At 34.2% G+C, this 25,654-nt stretch overlaps 2 protein-coding genes across 7 annotated transcripts in view; one reads left to right on the top strand and one right to left on the bottom strand.

Moving 5' to 3' along the window:
- Positions 1-636: 636 nt before the first annotated feature.
- The window catches only part of LOC123535359 (small G protein signaling modulator 1-like), a 76,460-nt gene continuing 51,442 nt past the window's right edge, over positions 637-25,654 (bottom strand). For all 6 annotated transcript variants that reach the window (XM_053519468.1, XM_053519470.1, XM_053519471.1 and 3 more), the window contains exons 18-23: positions 16,918-17,042; positions 16,185-16,267; positions 14,739-14,848; positions 12,535-12,631; positions 11,414-11,581; positions 637-10,236 (exon numbers count right to left, since the gene is read on the bottom strand). In XM_053519468.1, coding sequence (XP_053375443.1) covers positions 10,148-10,236; positions 11,414-11,581; positions 12,535-12,631; positions 14,739-14,848; positions 16,185-16,267; positions 16,918-17,042 — 672 coding nt within the window. In that variant the 3' untranslated portion in view covers positions 637-10,147. The remainder of the gene's footprint in view (positions 10,237-11,413; positions 11,582-12,534; positions 12,632-14,738; positions 14,849-16,184; positions 16,268-16,917; positions 17,043-25,654) is intronic.
- Positions 17,674-23,643, top strand: LOC123535360 (cytosolic sulfotransferase 1-like). The gene is made up of 5 exons (XM_053519476.1): positions 17,674-18,032; positions 18,861-19,124; positions 19,712-19,809; positions 20,301-20,463; positions 22,570-23,643. Exons 1-5 carry the CDS (start codon positions 17,972-17,974, stop codon positions 22,683-22,685), a joined length of 702 nt encoding a protein of 233 aa, XP_053375451.1. The 5' UTR covers positions 17,674-17,971; the 3' UTR covers positions 22,686-23,643.

Below are 25,654 nucleotides of genomic sequence, written 5' to 3'. Positions count from 1 at the left end.
ACACTTAGAGGTCAAAGGTCAAATTCAAGAATGACTTTGTCCGGAGCATTTCTTTTTCATGCATGGAGGGATTTTTATGGAACTTGGCAAAATTGTTCACCATCATGAGACAGAGTGTCATGCGCAAGAACCAGGTCCCTAGGTCTAAGGTTAAGGTCAAACTTGAGGTCAAGGTCAGATACAAGAATGACAACTTAACAAGCACTCGACGGACGTATTTTGTGACTATGGCACCCTTGTTTTGATTTGTATTTCTATCCCAAATTAACAAAATCTAAATGTGGGCAACAAAGGTGGAGATAGGTAATACCTTATATATGAGGAAACATTGGTCCCATGTTCGGGCACTGGATATGAAATCTGGGGGTCTGCTATGTCTCTTTTACGTATGCTAAATTAACAAAGTCTTTTTAAAGGACAACTATGTTCACGGATCCATGATGTGATGGATCCTTATACTTAGCACATCAAGAACAAGCAAAGCTTTCTGACCTAGTGCACCTTTTATATTGCACCCCCTTATGCAAAACATATTAACTGACCAAGACTCTTTTATGGGAGTTGCCCATATATAACAGTGGAACCGCTAAACTGACAGACAGTGGCCCAAAAAGAGCAAAGAAAAACTAAGATAAATTACAATGATAACCATGTTTATTTTCTTTTATAATTCTCAACAATTTATACATTCAATGATTATGTCATAATGATCACAATAACGGCTATAAAACAAACGATACATTATAGGTTTATATTATTCCATTGTTTTTACTTTAAGATTTTTTTACCAAATAAACAGCTGCAATGCTATCTGTTTCATTACACTTTGTATGTAATTCCAGTTGACATGTCTGAAAACACTACATTTGCCTTATGTGTATTTCAAGCCCTTTTAAGCCCCTTAGAATTACTTACATGAAATCTAATTTTATTGCTCCAGTTCATCATGACCGTAATAAATATACAATTAAGGAGAAACTGTGCTAAAACTGAGATAATAAACATACAAATTTTCTAACTGCATCGAGTCTTTAACCAAAGAGACCGAATCATGTTTTAGGTAAAATGATATTTTTTCCCCCCTTTTAAAAACAAGAGGACCATGATGGTCCTGAATCGCTCACCTGTTCCACATGACCAAGTTTTGAGTATGATGTCGATTTTACTATTATTTGACATAGTGACCAAGTTTTTCAGCTCATGTGACCCAGTTTTGAACTTGACCTAGATATCTTCAAGATAAAAATTCTGACCAATTTTCATGACGATCCATTGAAAAATATGGCCTTTAGAGAGGTCACAAGGTTTTTTCTATTATTTGACCTATTGACCTAGTTTTCGAAGGAACGTGACCCTGTTTTGAACTTGACCTAGATATCATCAAGGTGAACATTCTCACTAATTCATGAAGATCTCATGAAAAATATGGCCTCTAGAGAGGTCTCTAGGTTTTTCTATTTTTATATATACTGGCCTAGTTTGTGACCGCACGTGACCCAGTTTCAAAACTGACCTAGATATCATCAAGGTGAACATTTAGACCAATTTTCATGAAGATCCATTGAAAAATATGGCCTCTAGAAAGGTCAAAAGATTTTTTTATTTTAGACCTACTGACCTAGTTTTTGACCGCAGTTGACCCAGTTTCAAACCTGACCTAGATATCATCAAGATGAAGATTCAGACCAACTTTCATACAGATCCCATGAAAAGTATGGCCTCTAAAGAGGTCACAAGGCTTTTTTATTATTTGACCTACTGACCTAGTTTTTGATGGCATGTGACCCAGTTTCAAATCTGACCTAGATATCATCAAGGTGAACATTCTGACCAATTTTCATGAAGATCCATTCAAGGGTATGGCCTCTAGAGAGGTCACAAGGTTTTTCTATTTTAAGACCTACTGACCTAGTTTTTGATCACAGTTGACCCAGTTTTAAACTTGACCTATACATTATCAAGATAAACATTCAGACCAACTTTCATACAGATCCCATGAAAAATATGGCCTCCAGAGAGGTCAAAACGTTTTTTCATTATTTGACCTACTGACCTACTTTTGAGGGCACGTGACCCACTTTCGAACCTGATCTAGATATCATCAAGATGAAAATTCTGACTAGTTTTTATGAAGATCCATTCACAAGTATGGCCTCTAGAGAGGTCACAAGGTTTTTCTATTTTTAGACCTACTGACCTAGTTTTTGACAGCACATGACCCAGTTTCGAACTTGACCTAGATATCATCAAGATGAACACTCAGACCAATTTTCATAAAGATCCATTGAAAAATATGGCCTTTAGAGAGGTCACAAGGTTTTTCTATTATCTGACCTGACCTAGTTTTTGACGGCACGTGACCCACTTTCGAACTTGACCTAGATATCATCAAGGTGAATATTCTGACCAATTTTCATGAAGATCTTGTGAAATATATGGCCTCTAGAGAGGTCATAAGGTTTTTCTATTTTTAGACCTACTGACCTAGTTTTTGACCGCACGTGACCCAGTTTCAAACTTGACCTAGATATCATCAAGGTGAACATTCTGACCAATTTTCATAAAGACCCCATGAAAAATGTGACCTCTAGAGTGGTCACAAGCAAAAGTTTACGCACGGAGGGACGGACGACGGACGACAGATATTGCGCGATCACAAAAGCTCACCTTGTCACTTTGTGACAGGCGAGCTAAAAAAAAAAAAAAGAATCTATGTTTTATATACATGTAATGGAGCTTTGGTATAAGTATATTGACATTTTAATTTATCCCATGGGTAAAGCATTTATAGACATTTTTGAAATGGTGAATACACTCAAGATTCTGCAGGTGAGCTTAAAGTTTTTCATTACCAGTTTTCACTTTTGTTGTTGTTATGTTTAAATGCAGTCCCCACCTCAGATTTTTCTTATACCGGTTACCTATATAAACACAGCTTTAGTGCTTATGACCGCAACAGTTTACATCACCTAGCTGGACTATGTCAAACATTCATTTTACATTTAACTGCGTAAACTACGATGATATTAATGACAATCAAACATTTTATCCTTACTTCACTTCATCAGTCAAAATGTGACAAATAATAGAAGAAAACTATGACAAGATGAAATATAACTTAGCGTCACTAACCTGTCCAGTCTAAAATCTGCAAGCATTGCAACAACATACAAAGAATAAATTTTAAACTCAAATGTAAAAATGAATAATAAATTTCATCTTGAATGTAAAATAAAGATACAAAAATAAATAATCTCTATTTGGCAGATATTCTTTTAAAGTCAAACAACTTATCAGGTCTCACAACCTTAAAACTTGTCCAGATCTATATGCTGGGCCTCCGATGATAAATTTTATCACTTTTTCACTTGTAACATGCAATACTTTACCAGACTAGTCTTCCAACTGAGGTATTCAGGGGAAGTAATTCGTGTGTTATCAATTTCTGGGATTGTCTATAGGACAGCCACTACAAATAGATCTAAACACTTTCTCTTCTACATATGATTAAATATGCACTTTTAGGAAGTGGTTTAGGACCAAAATGTAATAGTCTTTAGAATAACATTTTCGGAGCTTAAAATTTAATTCAAGTAACTAAAGTATTATGTGATATAATTTCATTCATTTCCAATTAAGTAAAAAACAATCTCTAAAAATATTTAAGATTGACTTAAAGATGATTAATAATTACAATATACTGACATGAGTTTCATTCAGTACAAATCAGTTACGTTCACTATTGTTTTAGAAGGTAGCAAAATACACCAAATGCGCTTCCTTAATTTCATCATAACTGGTCACACCCTTATAGAATTATCAATGTTGATATAACTGCTAAGAATTGAATAGATATGAAGAGTAGAGGTGAGAATGGGCACCCTTGTCTTACACCCCTCTGTATTGGAAAGATTTTATAATAATCCTTCTTATATCACAATAAAATGATTTCAACCAACTTGTAAAAGACTTCACCAAAATTCAAGTTATGTAGACACTGAAACATGAAAGAATGATTTTGCCAAGTCCGATCAAACGAGGCACACAAGTGCCGAGTGTGATTCCCACCTGGCAAAATCCGTAACAGCCAAATACAAAATCCCAGAACTAGCTAATGTTATAATGACCCTTTTATTATATACCTGCACCTTTTTGTTTGTTGTTTTGTTATCAAACGAAATCTTCAATGTTTATTGAAGTTAAAACAGGACCAAGTGTAGTTTCTATGTGTGCTACTTATAGAACTGTGTCAGGTCATGCAAATTCAATGAAAGTAGTCCAGCAACATACAATACAAAAGGTACAATACGGATTTTTTTTCTGCCTGTTCATATTTACTTGTGAAATACAAGCCGCATTTTGGACAGAACTTATATAGGTAAATATATAAAGTGGGATAAGATCTGGCATTGGTCAGGGCTTGTATGTCCACATGGATTACAACAACATGAGACAAATCGTAATGAATATACAAAAATACGAATTATGCCAAACAAAATGTGATCAGAAAAAAGCTCTTTTCAGACATACTGCTCAGTTGAGCAAATAACACAAAACTAATAAACTACATTTGCATTGATATATAAATAAATACTATTGCACATGCCCTGATTCATAACATTTTGTTTTGGAATTCGGTGGGATAACAATAAATATACAAGTCAGAAGGCCACCATCAGTTAACTGCTAAATGACACTGTAAAATGCCTTGTCAAGTAATCATGTGACTTATACTGATAAACATTCTTGTAAAATGCCTTGTGAAGTAATTATGTGACTACACATTCTTGTAAAATGCCTTGTCAAGTAATCATGTGACTTATACTGATAAACATTCTTGTAAAATGCCTTGTCAAGTAATTATGTGACTAAACATTCTTGTAAAATGCCTTATCAAGTAATTATGTGATTTTACTGATTAAAATTCTTCTCAAGCAGTCATGTTACTTATATTGATTAACATTCTTGTAAAAATGCCTTAGCAAGTAATAATGTGACTTTTACTAATTAACACTTATCAAGTAATCATGTGGCATTTACTGATGAACATTCTTGTAAAATGCCTTATCAAGCAGTCACGTTACTTGTATTGATTAACAAAAATGCCTTAGCAAGTAATAATGTGACTTTTACTGATTAACATTCTTGTAAAATGCCTTATCAAGCAGTCATGTTACTTATATTGATTAACAGTCTTGTAAAAATGCCTTAGCAAGTAATACTGTGATTTTTACTGATTTACTTTCTGCTTTCAGTAGGTTTCAAAATACACCATTCATATGCATCTTGACCAATGTTTTTATCTAATTACAGTCAGCAAACCCATGTTGTTGTCTTTTTAATTTCTTTCATTGTAACATCAGTCTTTTGTTTGCTCCAAAACTTCAGACAGAAAAGAAAAAAAAGAAATCCAAAATGTTGTTTGACAAAATGGTATTAAAAAGAAGAACAGGATATAACATAAAACTGACATCAGATTTAAAATGTGAAAATGAGCAATTTTCCATCTAGCAATTAACTGATAGTGGCCAACTTAACAAAACTGATTATTTAATACACAAGATTCTATATCTAATGAAGAGATTACACAAACTTAATATATAATATTCAAAATTAAGGAGATTCCATACAGAATACAGGAGATTCCACACTGGATGTGCAATGTACCACCCAAAATGCAGGAGATTCCACACAACAAAATACAGATTTTTTTGATTTTTTTTTACAGAAATGAAATTATTTAACCCTGTATAAAGAGCAGAAAGTTAAACATTATAATTTTGAAAATGCCAAAATCATTTAAACATTTAATGGTCATAAGGAAATGAACATACACAGTTACAAATGCAATAGTTCAAAGATGATGACGAAAGGTCCCACAAATTAAAAACAAGAGCACCGCCTTGCGGGTGCTGACGCTCATCTGATTTTTTTTGTGTAATAGAAATATTGTCCTACCCTTGATTTTCTAAGTCTAAAAAGGGCCATCATTCTTGCAAAAAGCAGGATAGAGTTATGTTTCTTGTTGTACAGTGTCCACTTATGATGGTGAAAAACTGTTGCAAGTTTTAAAGCAATAGCTTTGATAGTTTATGAGATAAGTTGACTTAAACATAATACTCAACCAAGAAAATGATTTTCTAAGTCCAAAAGGGGCAATAACTATTGCAAAAAGCAGGATGGAGTTATGTTGCTTGCTGTACAGGGTCAGCTTATGATGGTGAACAAGTGTTGCAAGTTTCAAAGCAATAGCTTTGATAGTTTAAGAGAAAAACTTGACCTAAACATAAAACTTAACCAAGAAATCTGATATTTTCTAAGTCCAAAAGGGGCCATAAATCTTGCAAAAAGCAGGACAGAGTTATGTTTCTTGCTATACAGGGTCAACTTATGATGGTGAACAAGTGTTGCAAGTTTTAAAGCAATAGCTTTGATAGTTTAGGATAAAAGCTGACCTAAACATAAAACTTAACCAAGAAAACTGATTTTCTAAGTCCAAAAGGGGCAATAAATCTTGCAAAAAGCAAGATGGAGTTATGTTTCTTGATGTACAGGGTCTGCTTATGATGGTGAACAAGTATTCCAAGTTTCAAAGCAATAGCTTTGATAGTTTAGGAGAAAAGTTGACCTAAACATAAAACTTAACCAAGAAATCTGATATTTTCTAAGTACAAAAGGGGCCATAAATCTTGCAAAAAGCAAGATGGAGTTATGTTTCTTGCTATACAGGGTCAGCTTATGATGGTGAACAAGTATTCCAAGTTTCAAAGCAATAGCTTTGATAGTTTAGGAGAAAAGCTGACCTAAACATAAAACTTAACCAGGCAACGCCGACGCAGACGCCGACGCCGACGCCGACAACCGCTCAAGTGATGACAATAACTCATCATTTTTTTTCAAAAAATCAGATGAGCTAAAAAAGAAAATTGAACCCGTCTTATAAGATGGTCTTAGTAAAATACTGCCGATTTTTGGTGTAAATTTGGGACCGTGTCTTACAAGTGATCTGCCTTATATGCGAGTATATACAGTACCCATGACATTACCTGATAAATTTTAAATGTAAAACCAGACTAATTACAGCAAGACTTGAGGTCACCTAGGGATGAGCAAAATGTTTGAATATTGTCGGGATTTGAGTAGTCCTCATTAAAACATGTAAGAAATAAGGTTGATGATTGTTAGAGTGTACCCAGGAGCTTGAGCTATCCATGTTGAGGCAAACAGTGTTTAACTGTATAAACTAAATGTGTGTCATTGGTGCCCTTTCCTCCACCCCACCCCCTACTCAAGAGTAAAATATTGAAATGCTGAATAATATTCCTAAGTAGTTTCATGACTACAGGGAAATATTTTTTGAGATGTATGCAACATAAAACACTTCTAAGCACTTTATGTATGTTTTTCAGTAAGTCAAGAACCATAACACTGATCTGGTTGAGTGGAATTCCAAACAGAACACAAAGTGCAAAACTTCACATGCTATATAACAATCCTCTTATATTTTTTATGACTCTTAAGTTAAATATTGTTTGACATACATGCGTCACAAACTTGTATGCCTTTTATGCATATTTTTAGCAATTAAGGGCCATAATTCTGGTCTGAATGACAGAAATGTGGAACAAAACCCCAGTTGCACAACTTCACATGCTGAATAATATTCTTTTGATAGGTCAAACACGTTTTATGATAGGTGCGACACTAACTTTTATGCCATTTTATGCATTTTTTTACTAAGTCAAGGGCCATAACACTGGTCTGAACAAAATGTAAGGTTCTCAACTTTACATGGTGGATAATATTCCTGTAATGTTTCTAATCTTAAGTAAAATACTTTTAAAGATACATGCAACACAAACCTGTATGCCCTTTTTTATGCATATTTTTGACAAAGTCAAGGACCATAACTCTGGTAGTGATGTGTGAATTCCTAGTTAAAACATCTGGTGTACAACTTCACATGCCAAATAACAATCCTGTCAGGTTTGATGTCTTTCGGTCAAAAACTTTTTGAGTTATGCTTGACACAAATTTGAATGGAAGGAAAGACAGACAGAAAAGTGTGGGGGAAGGGGGGAGGACACAAAAAATATAATATTACAGTTCTCATAGAAAAAAATTGTATCAATAATAGTCCAAAGTCATAGGTTAATATACCAACGAAAAAAATGCTGATATGCTTGTTTGTAAGAATATTATGACATTCCTTTTCTTTAACAAAAGTGAAACATATAAAACTACAAATTAATATTTTAATCACATTCTGAAAACTTCAGGGTTAAGTATATGTTCAATAAATAATTCACTGGGCTGCAATATACCTACAGTTTTATTATTGTGGGGCATGTACATGTTACATAATACAGTAAGTACAGTAAGTAAACCCGGTGAAAATATAACTATTTTTCAAACATTTAGTAGCATATAGTTCCATCACATATGTGGAAAATTTTGGTTTGTGGAAACTTAAAAAAACACACAATTTTTCTCTTTAAATTTACATCTTTAACTACTAAAAAGTTCTGTAATTTGCAATAAATTAAATTATGCAAAATCAATGTAACATGAACTATCATAATAATATTATACATAATGTCTGGAAAAGAACAATTTGATCATTTTGACATTGTCAAAGAAATATGAAAATAAATAAATCTATTAAACTGGTCCCATGTTCAGAAGAATAAAACACATAAAAACAAAACTATATTCACATCATCTGGTCAGGAAGGTAGGTTACATGTCATACTTCCAGAAAATATGCCCTAAGAATTAAATAAAACTGACTTTAGATATACTGTGTTCAAAAATGAAACTGACTTCAGATATACTGTTTTCAAAAATGAAACTGACTTTGGATATACTGTGTTCAAAAATAAACTGACTTCAGATATACTGTTTTCAAAAATAAAACTGACTTTAGATATACTGTGTTCAAAAATGAAACTGACTTAAGATATACTGTTTTCAAAAATAAAACTGACTTTAGATATACTGTGTCCAAAAATGAAACTGACTTTAGATATAATGTGTCCAAAAATAAAACTGACTTTAGATATACTGTGTTCAAAAATGAAACTGACTTTAGATATACTGTTTTCAAAAATGAAACTGACTTTAGATATACCGTGTTCAAAAATAAAACTGACTTTAGATATACTGTGTTCAAAAATAAAACTGACTTTAGATATCACTGTGTTCACAAATGAAACTGACTTTAGATATAATGTGCTCAAAAATGAAATTTAGAATCATTTCTGGTCATAATTTAGCATTTTTGAACTTGCACGTTTACATTTGTATAAGACATTAACTGCTGTACAAAAAATTCTAAAACTGATGTCAAAAAGTTGTTTAGAATAGTCATAACATGAATTAAAGATAGCAATAGCATATGTGAACAGAAGCATTTCTTAGTACTTTTCAGCAAAAAAAAAAAAATTTAAAAATGATTTAATGCTGATCTGACAATTTAATTGCATATCTCTGAAAATAAATGTATGCTGAAAATAATACAGTTATAAGATATGACAGTAAAAGAATGTGCAGGAGGCAGTAGTAGCTTCAAAAATCATTTTTTATGTGTCATACTATAGAGATGTTTTAACTGGTGTGAAGAAGGAAATGGGCCCAAGTTAAGAAAAAGATCTCTACTATTCAGTGAATTTAAAGTTATTTTTAAAAATACAATTGCTCTCAAGCTTGTTGTGTTTGTGAGGTAGAAACGTTAGTTTGTTTCTTTTTTATTTTTTTCAAGAAAAAATAAGCATATAATGCAAGTTAATCAGTTAACTTTGTAAGCATGCCATTTTAAATGCATGATTTGTAATTTTTAGCTGGAGTATTGCACTGATCTGGTGAAAAATCATCTGTCCTATTTAAACTGGGACAAATTTCCAGGAACACATTTGCCTAGAAAATACGTAGTTGAACAAAAAATACTGCTTTAATTCCAAACTGTAAAATGCTTCCTGCCATGTATCAGACAGATTGGAAGATAAACATTCTGCATCAATTCAATAAAATTTGTGCTGAATGAAAATACAATCTTGTTTCCTTCAGTAATCAGCTGTCACATCAGTTATCACTGTCAATTAATCATCACTGGTTACCAATCAATTCATCACCTGCTGTTAATCACTCATCACTTGTTGTCGATGAGAGTTTGTTGTCGCAGGATGAGTTCTCGTGCAATCTTCAGAACCTGTCTGGCATCATGCCTCTCTGCCATTTCTGGAGAGAAAAAGTATCGATGAGTGTACTGTGAAATCGTTAATATTCGTGGGGGGGCTAATTTTCATGGATTTCGTGATTGAGACAATCTATGAAATTTAATCCCAACGAACAAATAAAATTCCCATTAATTTTATGTTCAAAAGTTGAAATCCATTAACTCATATCCCCACGAAATTGCCGTTTTAACATTTTAAATGATTTTACAGTATATTAAAATCCCCTTCGTTGTAAAATGGCAGGGTGTGTATCATAATCCAAGGCAAGGCTATCATAAATCCCGTTTTAATTATTCAAGACACGTCAATTTAATGATTTCTTCAATGATAAAACAGGGTTCTGCTGAACAAAACACATAAGAACAGAATGAAAGACACAAATGTCCCCTACCATAGTCTTTATTAAATGAAAATTTATCAATATTAGAAAATGTTTTCATTTTAGGCTTTTAGTACTCAATTACCCAGCATAGTCTGTGAAGGGAAAATTTGAGACAAGTTAAAGTTTAATCCAAATCACTAATGTGTCCCAAGACCCACTGAATAGACAAAATACATGGTAACTCAAATATGGAGGCAAGCTGAAATCTTAACATCATGACATGAGCCTTTATGTGCTGCAGATGTTACGGTAAATTTCAAACAAGAGCACCGCCTATGGGTCCGATCGCTTGTCTGCAAGTGCTGGACAATATGTAAGAAAATAGTTATACTGTGAAATCATTAATATTCGTGGGGGGACTAATTTTCGTGGATTTCGTGGTTTGAGTCAATCCACAAAATTTAATTCCGACGAACAAGTAAAATTCCCATTCATTTTATGTTCAAAAGTTGTAATCCATGAATTCATAACACCACGAAATTGTCGTTTTGACCAAAACCACAAAATTTCATGCCCACGAAATTAAATGATTTTACAGTAGTTTAGATTTTTTAAGTACAAAAAGGGCCATAATTCTGACAAAATGCATATCAGAGTTATGGTTCTTGGTCTACTTACTCATCTAATGATGATAAACAAGTGTGCAAAGTTTCAAAGCTGCAGCTCTTATAGTTTTTGAGAAAAGGTGGACCTAAACAAAAATTTTAACCAACGCTGACAATCAAGTGACGACAATACCTCGTAATTTTCATTGAAAAATCAGACAATTTAAAAATGATGAAACTATATTTCTTACCATTAAAGAATTTGATAATATCTGTAAAGTCCATGTTATTGTCTAGGATAATATCTCTGTAGTACTCTACCATAGCCAGTGCTATAAACAAGACAAAGTTGGCCGAGCTGATGTACTTGGCTGCCCAGATTGTCTCCCATATGAGAAAGATGTCATTATATACAAATTCTGAAATTATATAAAGCCCCATATGAGAAAGAGGTCATTATATACAAATTCTGAAATTATATAAAGCCCCATATGAAAAAGATGTCATTATATACAAATTCTGAAATATATAAAGCCCCATATGAGAAAGATGTCATTATATACAAATTCTGAAATATATAAAGCCCTATATGAGAAAGATGTCATTATATACAAATTCTGAAATACATGAAGCCGCATATGAAAAAGATGTCATTATATACAATTTCTGAAATATATAAAGCAAATTGTAACCGTGTACACAACAAGTATGCCCCTGGCAGAATGTCAAGGTTGCCAGCTGTCTAAATGTGACCTTGACTTTAGACCACGGGACCTGGTACTTGCGCACGAAACCCTGTCTCATAATGGTGGACATTCATGCCAAGTTACATAAAAATCCCACCATGCATGAAGAAGAAATGCTCTGGACAAACTTCAATTTGACCTCCAACTGTGATCTTGACATTTGAGATAGGAACATCGGGTTTGCACATGACACTCCTTCTCATTGAGGTAAACATCCATGCCAAATATAAACAAGATTTGTCCATGCATGCCAAAGTTATGGTCCGGACAAAATCAGACGGACGCATGCACGGATGGATGCATACTCATACATCGACATGCCGAAAGTGACGACTAAGTCGAGCTCACCGCAAGCTAGCTGGACAAAAAATTTTTGAGTAGGCAAGGGTCATAACTTTGGTCTGGCTATGTGAAATCCCAATTAAAATCCTAGGTTCACGCTTTAATGTGCTTGAATAACAATCCTGAGAGGTTTGAAGACTTAACGTCAGATTCTTTTTGAGATATGTATGACACAAATTCAGAAAGATATACTGACAGACTGTAAAGAGCAAATCTAGGTGCTTCGTGTAACAAGGACCGATCTTACAGTATAAAAGATATATTTTTTGTCAAACAGCACTCACCTCTTTTAAAGTCAAGCAAAAACCATCTGTAGCAAAAATAGAAATGTGTATAGTCGCCATGGTGATGCATATGCTCAAACAATTCTGAATCTAATATCTGAAATAATGAAACATACCATATATAACAATCAAAGACAGTTAAACAGAAAAACTTAAATATGAAACAAAGAGATTTTATGAAATATTTGCACTATCTACACTGGGTGTCATGTAATTTAAATTAGAACTGTCATATGACATGTCCCTAAATTCTGTGTTATTTAAATCAATTAAATTCAATGCCATACAAGAGCTGTACTAATGATGACAAATGCCCCCGCAGCGCCTTGACCTTTGACCTGGTGACCCCATACTCAATAAGTACTATCAGCATGTGAAGTTTAAAGGTCCTGGGTGCAGTGGTTCGCGAGTAAAGTGTCCTCATGAAAAAAGTTAACATTGGCCCCTGTGACCTTGACCTTTGACCCCAAAGTCAGTAGGGGTCGTGTACTATAAGTACTATCAGCATGTGAAGTTTGAAGGTCCTGGGTACAGTGGTTCGCAAGTAAAGTGCCTTCATGCAAAAAGTTAACATTGTGACGAACGAACGAACTAACTAACAAACGAACGGATGGACAGTTGAAAAACTAATGTGCCTCCCTTCGGGGGCATAAAAAATCTGAAAAGAAAAAATCTGGTTAGATCAGGTAATTTACAAATATTGCAGAATGTCAATAGAAAAACATGGTTTGATGTGAATTTAACGCGTAATTTATGAAGTCAGAAGTTTTTTTTTTTTTGTAACATATTAACACTATACAAGGCACTTTTAAATTAATGGATTATGTCTTTGCTAGAGGGCCATGTTAGGAATTTTGATATATGAAGAAGGTGCTTTAATATAAGCAATTATATAAGGGCCCACAGAATCAAGTGGATTAAATAGATGTGTGCTCTATCTGTCTGCTAAGCAGTCAAGCCATCTGTATTATAGATACAATTACTTATCTGTATTAGAGATCTCATATTTGAAGCGTGTCCATTGCTCACCTGTATTAGAGATCTCATATTTGAAGTGTGTCCATTGTTCACCTGTATTAGAGATCTCATATTTGCAAAATATGTCCATTGCTCACCAGTATTAGGGATCTCATATTTGCAAAATATGTCCATTGCTCACCTGTATTACAGATCTCATATTTGCAAAATGTGTCCATTGCTCACCTGTATTAGAGATCTCATATTTGCAAAATATGTCCATTGCTCACCTGTATTAGAGATCTCATATTTGCAGTGTGACCATTGTTCAACTGTATTTAGAGATCTCATATTTGCAAAATGTGTTCATTGCTCACCTGTATTAGAGATCTCATATTTGCAGTGTGACCCTTGTTCACCTGTATTAGCTTTGTTTTTTTTTGTTTTTTTTTTTTGGTTTAACACCATTTTTTCAACAGTATTTCAGTCATGTAACGGCGGGGGGCAGTTAACCTAACCAGTGTTCCTGGATTCTGTACCAGTACAAACCTGTTCTCTGCAAGTAACTGCCAACTCTGCCAACTTCCCCATATGAATTATCAGAGGTGGAGGACTAATGATTTCAGACACAATGTCGTTTACCAAATAGTCACGGAGAACATACGGGGCGCCCGAGGATCGAACTCGCGACCCCGCGATCCGTAGACCAACGCTCTTACCTACTGAGCTAAGCGGGCGGGCTCACCTGTATTAGAGATCTTGTATTTGCAATGTGTGTCCATTGCTAATTTTTATTATAGAGATCTCAGTTTGTAAAATGTGTGTCCATTGCTCATCTGTATTAGAGATCTCATATTTACCAAGTGTGTGTCCACTGCTTACCTGTATTAGAGATCTCAGACTTACAAAATGTGTGTCCATTGCTCACCTATATTAAAGATCTCAGATATATAAAATGTGTTTCCATTGCTCACCTATATTAAAGATCTCAGATATATAAATGTGTTTCCATTGCTCACCTATATTAAAGATCTCAGATATATAAATGTGTTTCCATTTCTCACCTGTATTAGAGATCTCATATTTACGAAGTGTGTGTCCACTGCTTACCTGTATTAGAGATCTCAGACTTACAAAATGTGTGTCCATTGCTCACCTATATTAAAGATCTCAGATATATAAAATGTGTTTCCATTGCTCACCTATATTAAAGATCTCAGATATATAAATGTGTTTCCATTTCTCACCTGTATTAGAGATCTCATATTTGCAAAGTGTGTGTCCATTGCTCCTCCGTGTGGGAAGTTGCTGCACATTCTCTTCATTAATTCACAGAAACAGCTGTAAGTCTTTGCCTCTGAAATAATGTTATGGAAATAAATACTGAAGTATTTCTAGGTACCCATATTATTTTACACGATGCCTGGATTGATTGGCTGACACCTTATCTACTAGACCACAGCTCCCATTCATTTAAAGGGTAGTGGAAGAAGAAGTGGGCAGGAAGAACAAGAGGGTCATGATGACCCTGAATCGCTCACCTGAGTAATACGAGCCACATATTTGAAATGGCACACTGTTCCTAAAATATTAGACAGTAGGTCAGTAGGTCACATTCATTGTCAATGAAAGTCAGTTTTAAGATCGGTGTGCAAAACTGTACATGTCATCCAAATTTCAAGGCTGTTTCTTAAAAATTAAGAAAGTAGGTCAGTAGGTCAAGGTCACAGTCAAGTGACCCCTAATCGATTGGGGTCATCAGGTAATTATAATTAAACAGTCTAGGAAATATGATCTGATAATTTTTTAAGTATATATTCCTATATAACTCATATAACAAGTGACCCCCGGGGCAGGGCCTCTTTCCACCCAAGGGGCATAATTTGAACAATCTTGTTAGGGATCCACTAGGCAGTGCTACATACCAAATATCAAAGGTCTAGGCCTTGAACTTAAAGACAAGAAAATTTGTATTTTTCCCCTATATAATTCTATGTTAAATTTGGGACCCCCAGGGCAGGGCCTCTATTCATCCCAGGGGCATAATTTGAACAAATTTGGTAAAGGACCACAAGGTAATGCTACATACCAATATCAAAGGCCTAGGTCTTGTGGTTTTAGACAAGAAGATTTTTAAAGTTTTTTTCCTATATAAGTCTATGTAAAACTTGTGACCCCAAGGGTGGGGCCTCTTTTTACCCCTGGGGCACAATTTGAACAATCTTCATAGAGGACCATTAGATGATGTCACATGCCAAATATCAAGGCTCTATGCCTTGTGGTTTTGGACAAGAAGATTTTTTAAGTTTTTCTTTTCGGTTGCAATGGCAACCAGAGTTCTGCATGGAATTCAATTCTTTGAACAATTTTGGAAGGGGGCCACCCAAGGATCATTCCTGTGAAGTTTGGTATTATTCTGCCCAGTGGTTTTCAAGAAGTTTTTTTTTTTAAAGAAATTGTTGACAGCCGCACGCCGCATGACGGACATTGAGCGGTCACAAAAGCTCACCATGAACTTTTGGTTCAGGTGAGCTAAAAATGTGGAAGCTTTGTCTGCAACATTGTCATTGTGGAATTTGTTATCAATATATAAAGTTGCTATACTGATGCAGGAATGAATTATATGAAAAATTATATTCATTTTTTTTTCAATTATAGGGGATAAAACAAAAGTGAAAGAAATATGAACATACCATCATCAATGATGACAAGCAATGGTGCCAATAGATCACACATGCCCTGTACATAACCAACATCTAGATGCTCCCATACATACCTATAAACACAATTAAGACCTAAATGTCTTTGTAAAGTCATTATGTCTAGATGAGTTTGTCACTTATAAAATACAATCATAGTATGATAGTAAACTTGTAGTTTGGTTAGTCTTCTAAAATAATATAATTGAGCTGCACTATGAGAAAACCAACATAGTGCGTTTGCTACCAGCATGGATCCAGACCACCCTGCGCATCCGCACAGTCTGGTCAGGATCCATGCTGTTCACTTTCAAAGCCTATTGCAATTAGAGAAACAGTTAGCGAACAGCATGGATCCTGACCAGACTGCGCGGATGCGCAGGCTGGTCTGCATCCATGCTGGTCACAAACGCACTAAGTTGGGTTTCTCTAGGCGCGGCTCATATTCTTTTTAAGCTTTCTCTGAGGGTAATGGATAATCTAGCACTTTTCTGTCTAGGTAATACTCATCCCATTCAATTATGGCAGCAGTCACATATTTTTGTTTTCGCAAAGAATAATGGTGCAAAAAGGATTATGTGTATTTATGCAAGTCGCAATCATTTATTAGAATATTTGCAGATACAAATCCATTCTATTTGAGTCCTTGCAGAAATGAAGTTACTGTTTTATGTTTCTACATTTCAAAAATTATTTATATTGTTTATCAGTATAAAAGGAGACGTACGTGCACATGATGTTACGAAGTTTCTCAAGATTATCGGGCGTAAAGTACCAGTAGTTTCTGTCACATCTCTGTACATCCTTATCAATACGGTGCAGATTAAGTGCCACATTGTCCAAAAGTTCCGGCTGAAATAAAAGAAACACCATTGTTACTTAAAGTTTCAACAAATATCAATAAAAATTGCCTTTTTCATACAATTTCTTAATAAGACATCATACAATGTCTTAATAAGACATTGTCTGTCAAAGGAAATGTATTTGTTTCACAGCTTTATTCAGTGTTTACTTAAGACATACCCTGCTAAATTTCTATAACGAACTTGTCCATCTTTCACAGTGACTTTGAACAGTACCATTAACTGTTAAAAGGGGTGCATACCAAAAGGTTACTAACTGAATGGCAAACAGTGAAGATCATGATCAGACTGCATGGATGTGCAGGCTGATCATGATCTGCACTGGTCGCAAAGGCAGAATCAATCGTGTTTAGCATGATAAGGGCTAAGACTGTTAAATTATTTCATTCAACAGCAGCAATGTTAGTATAATAACATCGTTTTAAAGAAAACAAATTTGTGTAACGCTATACCACAGTTCCCAGTGAAGCACAACTCTTTTTGCACATTTTAACGCAGGTTTAGTACTATATAGGGCAATACACAGGGCCTGTAAAAGTTATAGACATATTTACAACAATCAATAAAAGCAAACTTTTGATTGATATGTTTTAACTTGCTGACAGTAATTACTTATACATACTACTTAACTTATAATACACCTACTCTCTCCATTTTAACAAGGAAATATAAACAGTACAGATATACTGTACAGGGTGGAGTAAACCATCGATCTGTCATAAATGTGAACATCTAATAAAGGAAAAATGGATTGTAAAATCAATATCATTGGTGTTCTATATATTAACAGGCTTTGTATATTTGAATAATGTCAATCTTGTTCACATGTATAATTTCCCTCTTAGACTACAAGAAAATGTGTGGCAATGGGAAAGATTAGACAATTTTCATATTGATTATAAATTAACTTTTTAAAACATGGATTTAATAAATTCACCTCAAACACTGGATATTATAGTCACAGGGTACAAACATTCAGGTAGTATTTCATATATTATAAACAAATACATCATAAAAATTCAATTTAAAACTCCAAAATCTTCCTTCTTCCCTGTTCTCAAGCTTGACAAATTATTATTCATATAACAGACTGACACAGATTTCAAAAAAATATTTAAAAAAATATTCTTGAAATTTCAAACAAGTGATATATGCCTGTAGAGAAGAATATTATCTCTTTTATATTTTACTTTCATGTTTTAAGCACTGAAATTCCATAGTCCAAATTTAAGCTCTAAACTGTCAGTTAGTGAAGACATTTTTTAACACTTTTTTTGGGGCATGGATCACTATTTTTATAGTTCTTTTCTTCACCTATAAAGGTGGCCAATCCCATTTAAACAATTTTATAGACAAAAAAAATGGTCACTTTGAAAATGTGAAACTCTAATATATAAAGGAACTGTCAGTTATCACATTATTCAGGCCTACACATAATCAAAGAAACAACTCAACTAATTTTTTTTTGTACATGTCTGACAGTATAGTGTATTTATTTGAAAGATTCTTTTTAGAGACTTAGTTACTGGTACATAAAAAAGATATTTTGTTTTTTATTATGTAAAGAATTATCTACAATTTCTTTTTACACAATGACATCTCTAACTTCGATTGTAAGGAAAAACATGTTTATTTTCCAGAATTTCATAATATCTTGTCCCTGTACCTTTTTTCTTAAAATTATCAATACTTTTGGATCAATGAAGATCCTGAAATTTTACAAATATTTGTGTTTCGTCGTAACCAAATTTAAGATCACAATTATCTGAGCTTCTGTCTCTAATTTTTATCTTTCTCCCTATTTCAGGTGTAGATCATCTCCATAAAACCATCAACCAGCTAACTGCTTACAGATCTCCAGTTACATCAGACAACCATACCCCAAACATAACATGTTGTCAGGGTTACCTCCCCTCTCAATACCCACGCCTCCACATTAACCCTTCATCTAAGATTGTGTTTATAGTGAGAAATCCCAAAGACACAGCTGTAGCAATGTATAAAAGTTCTGGTGTAGAGTCTTCAACAGAATTCAGTGAATTTTTGTACAGTTTCATATTTGGAGAGTCAGGTATTTCTTCTCTGCCTGTTCTGTCAGATTACAAAACACAGAAAAGAGACCCTTAAGTTGTCAATTTTACAGAAACTTCTACTGACAAGAATTTTTCCTGAATTGCAACAAATTGTTTTTACACCAACGGATCTAGCTTCTTTTTTGCTATATGGGATAAGGCAGAACATTGACTACATTGTAACTGGCTTCCTTACCAGTACAAACTGACAACTTCCTGTGATCAAGAAGATAGTACAAAAGATTTCAGACTAACTGTTTTAAGTCCTACATGATGATGTAATAGAAGACCATACATCTAGGAATGAGACCTACAATATCCTGATTTGAAGACTTATTATATTTATCAGTTTCTAACATTTACCATTAAAGTCACTTGTGCTTTTATCACAAACTTTCATGCCATGCAAGAATGTCAAGACTGTACTGCAAAAATTTCACTTCTAATTTCTCTGAGTCAACTGAAGAATTTGGTTGAATTTCATATTTATAAAACAACAAGACAAGTGGAAAGTCAGACATGCAATTTGATCAGTAATTACGAGAATTTTTACCTTAGGTCAAGCAATGCTTTCAAATATTTTCAGATGAAAAATGGAGTGACCATACACGACAATGGGAAAATGTCCTATCACAACATTCAACTTCAAATCTCCATCTTGTTTACTTTGATGATCTTATACAGGTATAGAATCTTACTGTTATGATCTCACATAAGTATTGCCACCAATGATCTCATACAGGTATAAAGTCTTACTGTTATGATCTCACATTATTGCCACCAATGACCTCATACAGGTATAGAATCTTACTGTTATGATCTCACATAAGAACTGTCACTGATGATCTCATACACGTAGCGGATCTTACTGATATGATCTCACATAAGAACTACCATGGATGATCTCATACATGTGTAGAATCTTACTGTTATGACCTCACATAAATATTGTCACTTATGATCTCGTACAGGTATAGAATCTTAGTTATGATCTCACATAAGCACCTGACTGATGATCTCATATAGGTACGGAATCTTACAGTTATGATCTCACATAAGAACTGCCACTGATGATCTCATACAGCATGTTTAGAATGATACAAAGAACTGTTGTATACATGATCAATAAAACATTGTGTTGTATACATTTCATCTACAATTTTATTTATATTCAGAATTTTGAGCATGAAGTCTCACGACTATGCAAATTTTTCGATATTCAGAAAAGTTCCATCCAGATCTCAGAAATGTGTTCATTATTAAGAAAGGAGGCAGAACAGCCACAACCGAAAAGGAGAAAAACTGAGCACAGTGTGAACGGACACAGAGAAACATTCTGTATGTAACTGAGAATGCATCTTCATAAAGTCCTTAATCTCTGTCACACACCTAATTCAGTTGTATTCTAAATAATCTAGTTTTACCAATATTATTGGTTACAGGTATACTAGACCCAATGAATTTATATCTAAACAAGAGCTGTCGGATGACAGCGCGCTCGACTATTCGAAGAATTGATTGAAGAATGGGGTCAAAATATTTCCATAGATTTTCAGACTAAACAAAAAAATGGATTAAACAAAAAATGTTCCTGTATTTGTGGATTTCGATTAGTCTTGCACTAAATGGCAATGTGTGACCATGATGGCAAATATGTTAAGTTATATGTTTGGCAAAACATGGACTTATATGAAAAATTTAACTAATTTCCAAGTCCAAAAAGGGCCATAATTCAGTCAAAATAGTTGACAGAGTTATGTACTCTTGCCTACAGATGGAAATCATGTTGATAAACTAGTGTTAAAAGTTTCAAAGCCACAGTTCAGATAGTTTTGACAAAACGCTGACTTGTAAGAAAAACTGAACAAATTAGAAAGTCCAAAAAGGGCCATAATTCAGTCAAAATAGTTGTCAGAGTTATGTACTCTTGCCTAGAGATGGAAATCATAATGATAAACAGGTGTTTAAAGTTTAAAAGCCATATGTCAAATAGTCTTGACAAAACATGGACATTTACAAAACAGAACCAGTTTCCAAGTTCAAAAAGGGCCATAATTCAGCCAAAAAAGACGAGAGAGTTACGTACTCTTGCCTATTGATAGAGACTATTATACTGAACAAGATATAAAAGTTTCAAAGCCATATGTCAAACACTTTACACAAAATATAAACTGGTACGAAAAACTTAACCAAGATTTCTAAGTCAAAAGGGGCCATAATTCAGTCAAAATGTTTGATGTAGTTATGTACTCTTGCCTACAACTGGATATTGTGATGGTAAACAAGTGTTGAAAGTTTCAAAGCTTTATCTCAAAAGACTTTGTCAAAATGTGGACTGGTACGAAAAACTTAACCAAGATTTCTAAGTCAAAAAGGGGCCATAATTCAACCAAAATGCTTGATGGAGTTATGTACTCTTGCCTACAACTGGACATGGTGATGGTAAACAAGTGTTGAAAGTTTCAAAGCTTTATCTCAAAAGACTTTATCAAAATATGAACTGGTACGAAAAACTTAACCAAGATTTCTAAGTCAAAAGGGGCCATAATTCAGTCAAATGCTTGACAGAGTTATGTACTCTTGCCTATAACTGGTCATGGTGATGGTAAACAAGTGTTGAAAGTTTCAAAGCTTTATCTCAAAAGACTTTGTCAAAATATGAACTGGTACGAAAAACTTAACCAAGATTTCTAAGTCAAAAGGGGCCATAATTCAGTCAAATGCTTGACAGAGTTATGTACTCTTGCCTATAACTGGTCATGGTGATGGTAAACAAGTGTTGAAAGTTTCAAAGCTTTATCTCAAAAGACTTTGTCAAAATATGAACTGGTACGAAAAACTTAACCAAGATTTCTAAGTCAAAAGGGGCCATAATTCAGTCAAAATGCTTGACAGAGTTATGTACTCTTGCCTATAACTGGACATGGTGATGGTTAACAAGTGTTGAAAGTTTCAAAGCTTTATCTCAAAAGATTTTGTCAAAATGTGGACTGGTACGAAAAACTTAACCAGGGTGTGACGCCGACGCCGACGCCGACGCCGACGCCGTGGTGAGTAGGATAGCTCTACTTATTCTTCGAATAGTCGAGCTAAAAATTGAACAAAATTAATACTACATATAGTTTATCTGAAGTTCATATGTATTTGGTTAAAAATAGTACATGTTATAAACATGTATGGCTTAACGCTGTGTAAATGTGTATTAAATTGCCACTAAAAAAACTGGAAGTTTTATAAACAATTGATAGTTACTGCATGACATTTAGTTATGAATGTAGCTCTACACACATATTTAATTTATATATTCAGTGAAGTTAAATATATTTTATGAGGATTTTCTACATTTGACGTAAATATCTAAATACAAAATATTTCAGTGATTGATAGCCATTGGATATCTTTAAGTTTTAATATCTTAAACCATATTTTTGAAACATTTTCCAGATGACACTGGCATGTGGAAGAATCAGTTTACAGTGAATCTACAGGAACAATTTGATAGTGCTATACTGGATATATTAAAGGACTCTAAGCTTGATCTCCATAAACTGTTGGGCTGATGAAAGAGTCTATAAACTAATCTACGTAAACTGTTGTGCTGATGAAAGACTCTAAGCTCGATCTCCATAAACTGTTGGGCTATTAATGGAAGAGTCTATAAACTAAATCTCCATAAAATGTTGTGCTGGTTGAAGAGTCTATAACTAAATCTCCATAAACTCTTGTGCTGATGGAAGACTCTGAGCTAGATATTGTTGTGTTATGCTGGAACTAATGAGAACTGCTAAACCTGCTGTGCTAATAAAAAGAGTTTAAATTAGATCTCCCTAAAATGTTATGCTAATAATGGTGTCTAAACCAGATCTTTATAAATTGTTGTGTTATACTTCACTGAATGAAGGGAACTAAACTAGATAACCATAAACTGTTGTGTTATACTGGATCTAATGAAGAACTCAAAATCCTGCTAATCAAAGAGTATAAGCTAGATCTCTCTAAAATGTTGTGCTAATGAAGAACACATACTGGATCTCTCTAAACTGTTGTGCTATACTGGATATAGTGGACTCTAAACAAGATCTTAAATTCCTAATCTGTTGTGCTAAATAAGGGCTCTAAACTAGATCTCAATAAAATGCTGTGGTAATGAAGGACTCATAAACTCCATAAACTGTTGTGTTAATGAAAACTGACTGGATTCTGATATACTTCTGCAGTATACTTTTGTCTCAGCAGGACCTTATTCCTAATAGTAACAAGTGACTCCTCTGACTACTTCATTTCAGGGGAGGATTGTTTATTTGCTATTACTGAATTGTTACCGCAAAACTGCAATTTTATTTTCTCAGGAAATAACTACATTTTTGTGACAATGCATCTCCTAAGTGGACACCTTGTGCAACATCTCTAACTTGACCTTGACAAGATGTGAAGTGTAAAGGTTGTAAAACAATACTGTGTACATGTGTACCTAAGCTGAACACAATTAAATCGAGAAACTGACAAAAAAAACAACAATTATGACTCATTTTTGCTGTTGAAATTATTTTAAAACTGAACTTCTTCTTGATATTTGCCACTCCCTTAAGAAATGATTAAATGAAAAACAAGTAAGTTGCTCCAACAACAATAATTCTAGTTTAACTGCAATGTGATTTCATCATCAAAGTATTTTTCTGGCATACATCTTCTATTTCTGCACTAATGTTCAAAGTAGTTTTCTGGCACACATCTCCCATTTCTGCACTAAATTGCTCCAAGTAGTTTTCTGGCACACATCTTTCATTTCTGCACTAATATTAGAAGTATTTCTGGCAAACATATCCCATTTCTGCACTAATATTCAAAGTATTTCTGGCACACATCTTCCATTTCTGCACTATTATTAAAAGTATTTCTAGCACACATCTTCCATTTCTGCACTAATATTAGAAGTATTTCTGGCACACATATCCCATTTCTGCACTAATATTCAAAGTATTTCTGGCACACATCTTCCATTTCTGCACTATTATTAAAAGTATTTCTGGCACACATCTCCCATTTCTGCACTAATATTCAAAGTATTTCTGGCACACATCTTCCATTTCTGCACTAATATTAAAAGTATTTCTGGCACATATCTCCCATTTCTGTACTAATATTCAAAGTATTTCTGGCACACATCTCCCAATTCTGCACTAATATTCAAAGTATTTCTGGCAAACATCTCCCATTTCTGCTAATTTTCTGGCTAACATCTCCTCTTTCTGCACTGATGTTCAAAGTAGTTTTCTGGCACAATGTCATATCTTCCATTTCCGCACTAATGTTCAAAGTAGTTTTCTGGCACACATCTATTTTTGCACTTACGTTCAAAGTAGTTTTCTGGCACAGATCTTCCATTTCTGCACTCATGTTCAAAGTAGTTTTCTGGCACACATCTCCCATTTCTGCACTAATGTTCAAAGTAATTTTCTGGCAAACATCTCCCATTTCAGCACTTATATTCATGGTAGGTTTCTGGTACACATCTTCCATTTCTGCACTAATGTTCAAAGTAGTATTCTTGAACACATCTTCCATTTCTGCACCAATGTTCAAAGTAGTATTCTGGCACACATGGTTTTCTTGCACACATCTTCCATTTCTGCACTAATGTTCAAAGTAGTATTCTGGCACGCATGGTTTTCTGGCACACATCTTCCATTTAAACACAAATGTCCAAAGTAGTTTTCTGGCACACATTTTACATTTCAGCACTAATGTTCAAAGTAGTATTCTTGAACACATCTTCCATTTCTGCACTAATGTTCAAAATAGTATTCTGGCACACATAGTTTTCTGCACACCATCTTCCATTTCAGCACAAATATTCAAAGTAGTTTTCTGGCACACATGGTTTTCTTGCACACATTTTACATTTCAGCACTTATGTTCAAAAAAAGTATTCTGGCACACATAGTTTTCTGCACACCATCTTCCATTTCAGCACAAATGTTCAAAGGAGTTTTCTGGCACACATGGTTTTCTAGCACACCATCTTCCATTTCTGCACTAATGTTCAAAATAGTTTTCTGGCATACATGGTTTTCTAGCACACCATCTTCCATTTCTGCACTAATGTTCAAAGTAGTTTTCTGGCACACATGGTTTTCTAGCATACCACCTTCCATTTCTGCATTAATGTTCAAAGTAGTTTTCTGGCACACATGGTTTTCTTGAACACATCTTCCATTTCTGCACAAATGTTCAAAGTAGTTTTCTGGCACACATGGTTTTCTTGCACACATCTTCCATTTCTGCACTAATGTTCAAAGTAGTTTTCTGGGACACATCTTCCATTTCTGCACTTATGCCATTTAATCACTTATTAACATCTATTCATTGATTTCATTCTGATGCATAAACAGAAGATTTCAAAGGAAATTCAAACAATCACCAAGCAAGAAAATAAACAAGAGCTGTCACTAATGATGACAAATGCCCCCTACGCGCCTTGACCTTTGACCTTGACCTTTGACCCCAATGTCAGTAGGGGTCGTGTACT

This window comes from Mercenaria mercenaria, chromosome 12, assembly GCF_021730395.1.
Source record: "Mercenaria mercenaria strain notata chromosome 12, MADL_Memer_1, whole genome shotgun sequence".
Lineage (NCBI taxonomy): Eukaryota > Metazoa > Mollusca > Bivalvia > Venerida > Veneridae > Mercenaria > Mercenaria mercenaria.
This window is presented reverse-complemented; position numbering and strand designations above follow the sequence as displayed.